The 13340-nt window shown below is 39.2% G+C and overlaps 1 protein-coding gene across 1 annotated transcript in view; it reads right to left on the reverse strand.

The window, feature by feature from the left end:
- Positions 1–2040: 2040 nt before the first annotated feature.
- The window catches only part of scn4aa (sodium channel, voltage-gated, type IV, alpha, a), a 42188-nt gene continuing 30888 nt past the window's right edge, over positions 2041–13340 (reverse strand). The window contains 9 exon segments of the mRNA XM_036541743.1: positions 2041–3659; positions 4717–4987; positions 6313–6417; positions 6629–6766; positions 7008–7061; positions 10942–11220; positions 11591–11713; positions 12126–12299; positions 12448–12602. Of these exon segments, the coding sequence (XP_036397636.1) occupies positions 2401–3659; positions 4717–4987; positions 6313–6417; positions 6629–6766; positions 7008–7061; positions 10942–11220; positions 11591–11713; positions 12126–12299; positions 12448–12602 (2558 nt within the window). The 3' untranslated portion in view covers positions 2041–2400.

A 13340-nucleotide genomic window follows, 5' to 3' on the forward strand; every position in this document is an offset into this window, starting at 1 on the left:
TAAGACACAAACAATTCTAAGTGATGACATCTTACAAAATAATATGGTGAAACATGTTAATAATTATCACTACTTAGAATGGATACTTATGGAACCTTCATGGGATTAGACAGATATCTATGTAGTGCACAAAATTATGTCAAACAAAAACATTTTTGTGCTCTTAAATGCATATTGTTACATATACTGACTCAACAATCAGAACATAGAAAAACAGTGTCTAAACATGAAGCGGAGACCTTTAACTGCTGGATCAGTCAGGTTACATCACCATAAATGTAAACATCACAGATATTTTTAACAATCATCCTTCCTTTACAAACACAAATCCACTGAAAGTGCCAACTTTTTATTCAGTTTCTTTCCCCTAAATTCACTTACTAAATGTCAGGGAAACTTAGGGAGATAAATAAAATACCCAGGATAGTCATGGAAGCTAAAAGCAGACCTGTTTCCTGAAAAAAAAAAGGATTGAGAGAAATGATTTAGAGGGCATTTCAGACTGGGTGTGTTACATGCAGTGGTGCAGTAAACTGCATGAACAGGAACCCGTGTTATATAAATAGCAACGTGAAGTGGGACCTTGAAAAATAACCAGAGATGTAGTTAAAGTAATGTGCTGCATTGTTTTTCAGCTTCTGGCACTGGGGATTTTCACTATTTCACTTACCCACTTTCTGATAATGCAATGCAAGCAAGGACAAAATAGTTTTAGAAATTTCTTCCACCTTGGCTGAGGTTTTTGTAAGTGCTTGTAACAGTAATTGTTATAATTTTATATTCATTTGACAGACTCCCTTATCCAGCACAATGCACAGAGCACTAAGTGACTATACTAATTACAATAATCAGTGTAAAATTCATTACACTTAATATTTTGTGCAGACTTTGAATACTAGTTGATACCTTATTACTTTTGTTAAGCTGCACATGGTGTTATTCCATATGAAAACCGCACCATTTTATGAAAGAATGTGTGCTTGAGCTGCTGCTGTCACAAAATCGTGCGTCGCCTTGGCTATTGTTATTGTTTATTTCAACAGAGTATTGAAATAGTATATTATATATAATATATTGAAAGCTTTATTCTCTGTACCCCCTTCCCAGCTTCTTGTACAGACATGGATCAGAAAACCAACATAGGATATGTAAACGAGTGATTTCATTTAAACCTTACCATCCTTTTTATTTTCATTTCCATTTTAAATGCAACATAACAGTGCAATAATGGAGAAGTTTTCTGTTTGAGTTTATGGGTCTCTGCTATGTTTGCTGGGTAGAGTCTTAAGTTCACAATAAAGGTCACCATTCAGCTTCTGTCTAGCTTCTGTTGGATTTCACAGAAGACCTAGGTAATTAATAATGGAGGGATGCTTAGTTCATCTGAAAGTTTATTAAACACTGAGCTTGAGTTTTCAGAAACTTTCTGACAAGTTTGAACTCCACATTATTTCTTGCACTAGCTGTTCATACATGTGTCCTGAAACTGGAACCATTCTAGTTTGTGTTTGTGTGTAAGAACAGGACAGCATAAATTTCTAAGTCATTGAGAGTGTTTTTCATAAATGTAAGCCCACTGTTGAATGGGGGTAATGGAGAAGCAGGCCATCTTTAGATTTAGAAGATCTACTATTTTGGAAACCAGATTCCTTTCCCGATTACTGCATTAAATCAATATACCTTTTGGCAAGCAAAAGACTGGCCATCCTTAAATCACATCCAACAAACAGGAGGACTATGGCTGTGATAATGTTTTGAAATTCTAAAAAGATATTCTGTATTTGATGTTTTGCTTATATTGGTGAGCTCATATTTCTACTTCATGGTAAAATATATTTTAAATATTAGTTTAAATAACTATGTAGAGACAACAGATCACTCTCGCTTTCACAAATGTTAATGTGTGGGTCTTCAAAAAAGGTATCATATTTTTTCCTTTTTACCCAAGCTTTACCCAAATAACCCAAGTAATTTATCAATGCTAAAAATGAAATATTCAAATATTCGGTGAATCAATTTAGTATCCTAAAATACTGAGATTGAGGTTTCAAACCTGAATAAAGTGCTAATAAAAAGCACTCAACCCATACAAGGCACAGAAAATTGCAATGGGGACAATTTTTAAAGATCAGTCCAGGCTGAAGTTGATCATTTGATAAAAGCTGAAACAGCACACATTCCAGAATTAGTCAGTCCTGACTGTCTACAAACCTCATTCACCTACTTATTACTCTTCAAAGTATATGTTCTGTCATTTATGTGCAATCCCTTCAAATTAGTGCCGTGTAAGGTGTTAGCTGTGCTGCTGAGACTCAGCAATCTCTCTCTTCAACAGCTCATGTTTGTGACTCCTTATCTTCCAACGGGGAGATGATGGTGCATTCTCTCAGATGCTTTTTGTTATACGATTGACTCCCTGATGTTGCCCTCTGCTGAGGGAGGATGACGGGATGGAGCTGAACGTAAGACCACCTCGCTCGTGACTTCTACAGGGACCACCACCAAATGCCCATCAGGGGCAAGGGGAGGCCACATTACTTCAGGGTCCACTTGGTATTCAGCATGTGCAAATGGGGGTTCTTCCTCAATTGCCTGGCTTCCATAGAGTGCATTCATCTTTCTGGCAATCAATCCCTCTGTTTCTGGTGGCTCCTCATCCTCCTTCCTCACAGCTGACTTTGAGCGATGCATGAAAGAGGCCTGCTTGATAGACCTCTCCAGCAGGTGTCTGCGATAGGCCCTCTGAATGACCACGGCCGCCATCTCCTCCTCCTTTCGCCTCAATGTGGTGATGATGGGCTCAAAAGATGCCTTTGAGGGATTATTCATTATGAACTTTGCCTCCATGCTCTCCTTCATGGCAGCCATCTCTATTGTATCACCCAAAACCTCCATTGTGAGGGCAAGCAGGACATCCATACAATGGATTTTGTCCCCAGGGACCATTGGAAAGTCCATGGAAATCAGTTTTAGTCTGTTGGGTTTTGGAATCCTCAGAGGATCTAGCAAGGCATCACAGAACTCTGACAGTTTGCTGTACTCCAGAAACTGGGTAGCTTCAGGATCAAACTTCTCCCACGTCTCGTAGAACATCTCAAAATCATCCTCACAGAGGAGATCCCCGCTCTCCTCCTGGGCCACATTGAAGTTCTCTAAGATGATGGCAATGTACATATTCACCACCACAAGGAAGGACATGATGATGTAACTGCAGAAAAACATGATGCCCATACCCGGATTCCCACAGTTCCCCCTTACTTCAGAGCCTGGGTTCTCCACATCAGGATCGCAGTCTGGAGGACCACTATTCAGCACAGGAAGCAGGAGACCATCCCAGCCCGCAGACGTGGTGATCTCAAACAGACAGATAATGCTGCTTCCAAAGGTCTCAAAATTGAAGATGTCATCGACTCCAGCCTGTTTTTTGACATAGGCAAAGTTGGACATGCCAAAGATGGAGAAGATGAACATGATTAAAAAGAGGAGGAGGCCAATGTTGAAGAGGGCAGGAAGTGACATCATCAAAGCAAACAGCAATGTCCGGATACCCTTTGCACCCCTGATGAGACGCAGAACACGTCCAATTCTGGCCAGTCTGATGACTCTGAAAAGGGTGGGTGACACAAAATACTTCTCTATGATGTCTGACAGCATGATACCTGAAATGAAATGAAAAGAAAAACAACTTAAAATGAGGTCAGGCAAACTCAGACCTAATCTCAGAGTTCAAATGCTGCCAGCATTGCACAGAGCTCAATTGAACAACAAAATTTCCTTCCTTGTCCCTTTAGGTATGGCAGTAGAACAGAGGCTTGCAATTATTAAGTTCACTAAGCCACACTCTGACTCTATTGTCACTCTCTCTCCTCCACTACCATCAGACGTCTAACCCCACAGCACCTTGACCTTAATATATGATAATGATATGCATACTGCATACACATTCAGATTGTTTATCAATTACTAATGCAATTATTCCAGCGTTAGCTGTGTTGAAATTTCAGTATAAAGGACATTGTTTGTATACCCCAAGAAACAGAAAGGAATAAAAACTAGACCAGTGATTTGCACTCAATATTATTAGCTAACCACATTTTTGTTATCTTGCATGTTATATTTGCAGTATATTTGTTATATTACATGTTATGTGTGCTTAGCATTTGAAGACAATGCCTCTTCCATAGCTAGCTGGCTAAATATACATTGCTGAATAACTAAATAAGTTCAAATAGCCTTTATTGTATTAATGCACTTTCTAGCTATTTTGTAGCTTGCTAGGTCATGAGAATGAGAGCTCCTAACTGAACCTAGTAGAATAAAACATAATTTATTAGCTCTGTTTTATTCTTGTAGCTAATACAGCCCTTGTTTGAGTTTCATTTGGTTCTTGGAACTTAAGTAGGTGCCTTTATTGTAAGAACAAGGCACCTTTGCAACAAGTTTGATCCAAACTTGTAAGATATGATATTGCAGCAATCACTACTCTGAGGTACAATGACAAGTTGCTTCATTAATGTGAGTTTTCTGCTGCTCCATCCCACTGCTAAACTGTGAAGTCCCACTGCAGTCCAGCATGGCGCTGTTACAATGTTTGAACAATTATGTCTGTTCATCTGCATTGTCATTAGGTTCTCATTTTACAGCTTCATTAAAATTCAATCCAACTAACTTCATTATTCTCTACTCTATTGAAAAAAAAAAAACTCTGCTACATACCCACAACTGAGAGAATGACCACAACAAAATCAAAAATATTCCATCCAATGGTGAAAAAGTAATATCTGAGTGCGAACATCTTGAGGATACACTCTCCTGTGAAAATCACAATGAAGACCAAGTTGATTTGATAGAGAACATTTTCCTTCTCTGCACTTTGGTCATCTGTCTCTACCATCATGGTGACCATGTTGAGGCAGATCAGCACCATGATGAAGATATCAAAGAACTGTTGGGTGATGAAGTCAAACACTTTGCCTTGGATTTCATTCTTCGGTGCCAATCGAAGCAAAGGGGTAGATGAGAGAAAAAAACAAACAGGATAAACACACAGAAAAAAATATCAGTTAATGCAGATCTTCAATTTGAAATGTGCATTTAATAATATTTAGAGGGCAGAGTGAGGTGGTGTCTGTGTTGATGCAGGGTGTCATGTCTGCAGTATCACAGCACATGGTCACAAACATAGAACAGATGATGTCTGCCTGCAAGGTTTAAACTTAGATCAGTTACATGCAGAAAATCAGCATGGTTTAGTATTCATTAACCAACACTGGCAGCCTCAAATTGGTCCATACTTGGCAAAATTCACAAAGCTGCAGTCTTCTACAATTGATCCTCTAAGCTTTGTCTGAGAACTTGTGATGGAAAACCAGATCCTGCTGTGAACTTGTACTCTCTACTTCTCTAACTGCTTTGATGTCATTTACTAAATGAAGGAAATATCTTTACCAATACTAACATTAAACGCTTTAGTAAAACAATACTAGTACTCTTCATTTTTGGTTTTAAGTACATCTTAAATTGACAAAATGTAGAACATTGTGATACAGTGCATATGTGAAATGGCCTCCTTGGTGCTCCTACACATTTAGGGGACAACTACCGTATACACATTTATAAATTTTCATTTGTTTGGATAATTTCATACAGATGTTCATTAGTACATAATGTGATGCAACCAGGGGTGTTGTTGAAGATGGGTGGTACTTCAAACCCCAGTGGCTACACCCCCTCCCAGCCAAGAGCAGCAACAGGGGGACTTGCCACGGCTGGACTCAGTAGGCCCTCGTTAAGGGGCTGTAAAAGGACCTCAGCTGACTAGGCGGGTGTGGGAAAGTTATGAGAATTGTTAGTATACATGTGAGGAGGTTTATGGAAAATTATTGTTTGCAAATACTGTTTAATTTCTTTAAATGACTACTTGTTCTGTGTTTAGACCTACACCTGTCCCTTGACTATTCTTTTGCTGGTTCCCCTGAGTCATGGCTCTAGTAAGTAGCTCAGCTGCCTAGAGCGCTCAGTAAGGAACAACTTTGTTAGGTAGGCTCCACTGGAGCTAGTTTTTGTTTTGCATTTTTGTGCTGTCAATAAATGCCCAGTGTTTTCACTGTGGGGATCATATTTATTGCTGACTGCGTATTATCATATGGTGTCACAACAACTTAAATTATACTGAATGATTTCACTGCTCATTATGAAAAGAGATTTTCAATTAAAGTCTTGAAAAATGATGCTTACATACTGTCAGCGGTGTGAATGTTCAGTTCTCTGAACACCATTGTCACTCTTCATGATATCTGCTGTTTTGCTTACCGATGGTCTAGGAATGGGTTTCACTGGTTTCTTGGAGCCCAGTTTCTTCATGGCATTGTAATATTTCTTCTGTTCCTCTGTCATGAAGATGTCCTTCCCTCCAAAGTACAGAGCCAGAAACAATTATTCTTTATGCTCATAAAGCACATTTTGGGAGCATATTCTTATTCATTCATTTTATATATCTGCAAAAGATGTACTGTAAAAATGTTAAGTCTTGCATACTTTAAGTAATATTCCTGTATTTATTGCATGACAAAAAACACCTCAATAAAGATGAGACGTTGGTCAATCATGAGAATTTTTTGATACTTATCTTTTTCTTTTGCTGATTGAAGTTGTCAATGATGACACCAATGAAGAGGTTGAGGGTGAAGAAAGACCCGAAGATGATGAAGATGACGAAGTATAGGTACATATAGAGATTGATCTCGTAGGAGGGCTGTTCTTCTATCTGCATGAGGTGGAAGGTTGGAGAAGAGGTCTATCTCACATATTTGCAGTTTCTCGTTCAAAGATCTGACTAATTTTAAGTCTCATGTGCATATAGTGTGGCAATAAACATACTTAGGCCAAATTAGATCATAGTGCATTTGTTTAATTGAGTTCACATTAAACCTGACACCTTTTGTTCTCTGTTACTGAAAGGAATACATGTGGAAAATAGTAGTGCTAATTGATGGCAAAATCTTTACCTCACGTGAATCCACAGCTGCATACATGATGTCCATCCAACCTTTGAATGTTGCCTGAATGGTCAGATGAAAACAATACTGCTTTGAGATGCTGCACTGAAAGAGCACATTTTGTTGGGTATGTAATTGTGCATGCGTATCTATGATGCAAATGTGATAACAACTGTGAAGAAATCAGTATTGCAGACAGTTTTATAGCTTGTATCTGGCAGTCAAGGTTTTAAGGCATTTCAATCTGCAGAGCCTAAAAATGCTGAAGTAAGATTTTCACTATTTCAGTATGAAAAAGTTCCAAAAATATTTCAATAAGTTCAAACAAACATATTGTAGCTGGTAAAATAAATAAATTCACTCAACATGTATGCACTTATTCAAACTTAGCTATTTTATAGATGTGACTTATTCAATACATTCAGAATGTAACCTTTTATTTAAATATTTTGTGTTCCCTTAAACATGATGCCAAACTGAGTATGAATGCATTTTTAAAAAATCTATCCAAAGGAACCTAGCCAGACTAAACAGTGATAAAAACTTTTACTGCATTTTGTTGTGTTACAGCCTGAAATCTGGATCAATTTAGACTTTTTTCTTCTGATCTATACAACCTGTTCTACCCTTTCAATGTGTGAAAAATGGAGGCAAAACCTTAATTAAAAACAAAACTCCTAAAAATCTTCATTGGAGAAGTATTCATCCCCTTAGAAATAGCTCCCCTAAATCGGCTCTGGCTCAGCCAGTCGCCTTCAGAATTCACACAATTTGTTGCTTAACTGAAGTGGTTAATACTTTTGATTGAACACACCTGTCTTTGTAAGGTTAAATACACCTGTCTGTGTGAGGTCCCACCATTGGGCAATCCATACAAGGAAAAAAGATATCAAAGGAGCTTTCTCAGACTCAGGGAAAGAGTTGTGGACAGACACAAGTCTGGGGAAGTATATGGACAGATTTCCAAAGCTTTGAGTATCCCACAAAGCATTGTGAAATCTATTGTCAAGTGAAAGGAACACATAACTACCCAGAATCATTGTCGTCCAGGTCGTCATTTAAAACTGAGCAGGTACTCCACAAATTTGGGCTGGATGGTAGGGTGATGAGGAGGAAGCCATACTTCAAAAAATGTCAGTAAGTCCTGTTTGGAATATGCAGAAAGGCACATGGAGGCCTCTCAGACAAGGTGGAAGAAAATTATGTGGTCCGATGAAATAAAAATGGAATTGTTTGGCCTTAATGCTAAAAGCTACAGTATGTCTGGTGAAAGAAGGGCACTGCTTATCACTCTGACAACACCATCTCCACTGACGTATGGCAGTGGCAGCATTATGTTGTGGGGTTGCTTTTCATCGGCAGGGACTAGTAGGCTTGTCAGAAGGATGGTTGGATGCAGAAAAAAGTAGGTGGATCCTTCAGAAAAACCTAGAACAGTCTGCAAAAGACCTGAAACTGGGATGGCGATTCATCTTTCAACAGTAAAATGGCCTCAGACAGAGAGCAAAAGCAACCTTGCAGTGGTTTAACAAGAAAGTGAATGTCCTAGATCAAACAAGTTAAAGTTCACAGTCGAACCCAATATATAGCCTGTGGCAGGAGCTGAAGATTGCTGTACACCACTGGTCCCCAACTGATGTGCAACAGCTAGACCAGTTTTGCATGGAAGAGTGGGTAAAAATGAAACCTGCAAAATATGAAAAGCTTGTAAAAACTTACCACAAAACACTTGAGGCTGTAATTTCTGCAAAAGGGGGTGCAACTAAGTACTAAATGCAAAATAACTCAGAGGGGTGAGTTTCTGTTCTCTTTTTCATTCAGTTTTTCATAAAAACAATTTTTCCCCGTTAAAATTTTGAGCATGTTTTTATTGTAGGAAAAAAAATCCATTAAAATGAATTAAAGTTTCAGGTTGTAACTCAACAAAATGTGGAAAACCCCAAGGGGGTGAATACTTTCTCCAGCCACTGTATTTCACCTGTAACAGCTGAAATGTTGCTTTTGGGTCTTTTTTTTTTTTAAACGTGACTGGAAACAAATTTAGTGAATGTTCATGACCAGATGCTGATACAGTGAAGTTGTTGAATGTTTATGTGCTCTTCTCTTTCCTCAAGAAGGCAAGAAAGCACTGATTTTTAAGCTCAGCTGTTTGTTCTGTTTTGAATACTCAAGTAGTCATGATCAGCCTTGGAAGGATTCCTCCAAATGAAAGTAATTTGTCTGAAGCATTGCATTACTGTCTTCACTGAGTTTTTTGTGCAATACAGGTGGTAGGAAATACAGCAGAAAATCCATGAAAGCCATATACCATAGGAAAATGGGGAAAAAAGAAAGATAAAACTAGACATAGGAAGAAACTTTCCACACAAAGGATACAGGGTTTCTGCACTTGGCAGCTCATCCTTAAACAGTATGTTACGATCATATAACACATCATTATTTCTTTGACTCAGTGGGGACAGCCCATGAATCACAACATCACTCCCACACAAACAGTGTTTACAGCAAAGCATGAAACACATGCCCATAACTGGCTATCAAGATCGTTGTCTAATGCAGGGTTCAGACTACACGATTTCAGCCCGATTTTGACACGATTTTGTTGTAGCCGACAAATTTCCAGCGTCAGGCCTGAATACGAACATCGAGAACGACACAGATTGACGGACGGGTCTTGTAATGTGACATAATTGAAGAATAGCGATGTGATGTGCCGTCTGGGACGCCCCACAACACCCCAACGAAGAGTCTAGCATGTCCGCATTTTTTTGAGAATCTCCAACAACGTGTTCCGAAGTTGACCAATAGGATGACAGAGTGCTCTCTGAAAACATGGCGGCGAAGAGAACGAGGGATGATGTTACTATTGCTGGTGGAACCACGAAATTGAGGAAAGGTTCATTGAAATGTGGCAACAATACCCCTGCCTCTTTGACGTTTCCTCCATTAATAAATTCTCTGGTGTAACGTTAATGCGTGAACTCGGCAGCAACAACACACAACACTCCCCCGCAGGTAACGTCGCCATGACAATGATGTCAATGATAGGGAAATAAACCACATTAAAACGACATTCATCTGGGGATTGCTGTAAATGATTTCCAGCTACACTGTTTATTCAATGTCACTAACAATTTGATCAATAGAAAATTTATTTCAAAATAGAAAAAGTTACACTTCATAACGTATTATTGTATTCATAACACAAGGTATGGGCTGGGCTCCGGATTGACTTGCCATTCGGTCCGGATGCGGATCGAGGTCCAGACTTTGAGAAGCCCTGCCCTAATGCTATGTGACATTTGTATGTAAACTGAATGCATATGCTGTCACTTCAGGCAGTGGTCAATGAAATGAACTGGAGCTGTATTTACTGTTTTCTTGATTTCAGCTATAGTGATTGTGAAACCACCTGATATTATAACATATCTTTGTATCTTCATTTACCACAGAGAGTATACAATTGCCAAAAGCCAATCATTTTTCCTCTGCGAGACCTTTTGTGTACAGTGAATGTGGTAGCTAGCTACATTGATGTAATGTTCCTGACATAACACATTCATTACCCCAAGTTCTCTTTGAAGGATAGACAGCCCATACTGTCCTCTTCGTGACACCCAGGAACGGGTCCACAATCGTTTTTTGTTTTTCTTCTTCTTTTCTGAACAGAAGACCGCCAGCATCACACATAGTGCTTCTGTAGCCATGATTGACACTTTCTTGACCCTCCTCCCCGACGACACGCAAGGATGTGAATGATGGTTGGTCGGGGTCAAACTTGTAGTGTTGTCAGTCTCCCGACCAAGACATGGCAAGATTTTATGGCGATATGACTGCCTAGTCTGACATGGTGATCGTTGTGAAAGACAAAAAAATCATGTAGTCTGAACCCAGCATAAGAGCACCTCAGCACAAGAGATCCACAGAGGGAGCCTGCACTCACCACTTGCAGCAGGGATAGGTAGCCCAAGCCCACGTTGTCATAGTTGACCTTGACATTGACCCACCGCACCTCATTGGTGTACATGAGGGCCATGCAGTCACTCTTGTTGTTCACCACATCGATTGGGAAGACCTCCTCAGTGGTGGTGTTGATGCAGCGGTAGAATTTCCCCGCAAAAAGGTTAACCCCCATGATGCTAAATATGAGCCAGAAGATGAGGCACACCAGTAATACATTGAAGATGGAGGGGATTGCCCCCACCAGTGCATTCACCACCACCTGCCCCAAAGAGAGCACAGAGTCCAGTCAGAGCACCCTGGGAGCACGGCATGCCTCAGGTCATCAGGCGATTACAAATCAATGCCAAAGCTTAAGGTCTTAAATACATTGTATGTTTGTGCATACATTGTACTTCACTGAGCTGCCACTACCAATTTTCTTACTTAATTTCTTTTTTTTTAATAAACTAATTTCCTGCGCTCATTTTAACTTGTCTGCTCTGCTTAACAGTAGAGCACATTAAACAAACAACACTGAGGGTGCCTCTTTCAGAACCACGAACCTACCCTTCTACCATCATCCCCTAGTGGATACCGATAACTGTCCACTACTGCACCACTGTTGTAATGAAGATTGCTGGGTAACTTACCCTCATCCCTTCAAATCTGGACAGGGCTCTGAGGGGCCGCAAGGCCCTCAGTGTTCTCAGGGATTTGATGGGCCCCAGCTCAGAGTAGCCCATTAAATTTGCTGTAAGACTGATCAAGGAAACCTAAAAAAAGATTGTCATCCAGTTAAAGTAATCAAATAAACTTAAACATTCTGCCTGACATGTTCAACTGGCAAGGATGTGTGAAAGACACTTTGTATTTGTTCACAGTCAGATTTCATATGTTGAACAAAGAATAAATAAAGTATGGGCTGATTGAGTAAATAAATGAATGAATGAGTAGTAGTAAAAAAGATCTTAGGTGAAAACAAGAACTGCTTTGGCCACTTTGGTTCCTCACTGTCTTTTACATTTAAAGAAATAAAGCTTCTAACATCACAGATACATTAATACATTAAGATACATTAATCTAAGAATAACATCACTACAATTATTCAGTTTTATCAGCACAACTTTGTTTAATCTAGTCTTATCTTAAAAATACCAGTATAAACAAGTAATGGATGAAACTTACATCTACAATCAGGAAGTCCAGCCAGCACCAAGCATTAGTAAAGTAGGTCTTAAATCCGTAAGCCACCCACTTAAGGAGCATTTCAATAATAAAAATGTAGGTGAACACTTTGTCTGCATATTCCAAGATGATTTTTATAGTTCTGCGGCGTTCAATGTATATGTCTTCAAAGGCCTATCAAAACATGAATGGGTACAAAAGAATTTAAACACAAAAAAATGAAATCTAAGTTGAAATTGGTAATAAGCGAGATAATCAGCCTGAATTGCTTAAGTAAATACCCATGCATGTATTGTTGCTCCTGGACACTGGATTCACATACCAGGGCTCCACTGCTGAGCAGGATCATGAAGATGATGAAGGTTTCAAAGTAGTCATGCTCCACGATGGTGAAGCACGTCCTCCTAAGATTCCACCACATCTTCCCTTTGCCCTGAGTGATGTCCACAATCAAGCATGGGAAACGCCTGATGCAGTCTGCAGGGGTAAAACAAGACAACACAGACCTCCTGATTTCAGGAATCCAGCTCTGTTAATGTGGTGTCCACTTGTCCATGATCAAACTGAGTCACCTTCTTCAATATGCAGTGCTGATTCTAAAGTCAACTTTTTCTGTTTGTATTTGCCTCCTGTCCCCATAAGTCCTTTTTTTAATGGATCCGGGCAAACATGCTCATTCTTTCCAACTAATAGATAGAAATATCACACAGAAGCCACAGAAGAAGGCAAGATATGTGTGCTTGGTTTCCAAAAGAACTTGCACACTGAGTGAATTTTCAAAATGTACAAAGCAGCTTTTTTTCTTCCTTCCTGTTGAAATCTTATTAAATTTGTAAATTAATTCATACCATAGTCTGTCAAAATCTCTTTGCCATCAAGAAAACTGTACTCGCATGCTATTTAGGGCATGTATCTTTTACAAATAGAGGCAATTATCTTTAATAAAATATGCATTAAATACACTTATGCCAGATTCCCTTACAGGAAATGTAGGTGTTTTTAGTCATGTGGTAACGCAAGTCCTGTCAAACTGAAACGCTTGCTGCACTTTTTTAGACATTTTGTGTTTTGTTTCTTTGGACGTCCTATGAGATAACTGTTTCATAGACTATTTTAGCCTTGGAAATTTGTTGTGTTTGGACTCCTTTACACAGTGTGTGCAACTTCTTCCATTTACTTTGATTGTGCACCTATGCAGACACAAAGGCTTGCTGA

The sequence above is a fragment of the Megalops cyprinoides genome, chromosome 1, assembly GCF_013368585.1.
Source record: "Megalops cyprinoides isolate fMegCyp1 chromosome 1, fMegCyp1.pri, whole genome shotgun sequence".
Taxonomy (NCBI): Eukaryota; Metazoa; Chordata; class Actinopteri; order Elopiformes; family Megalopidae; genus Megalops; species Megalops cyprinoides.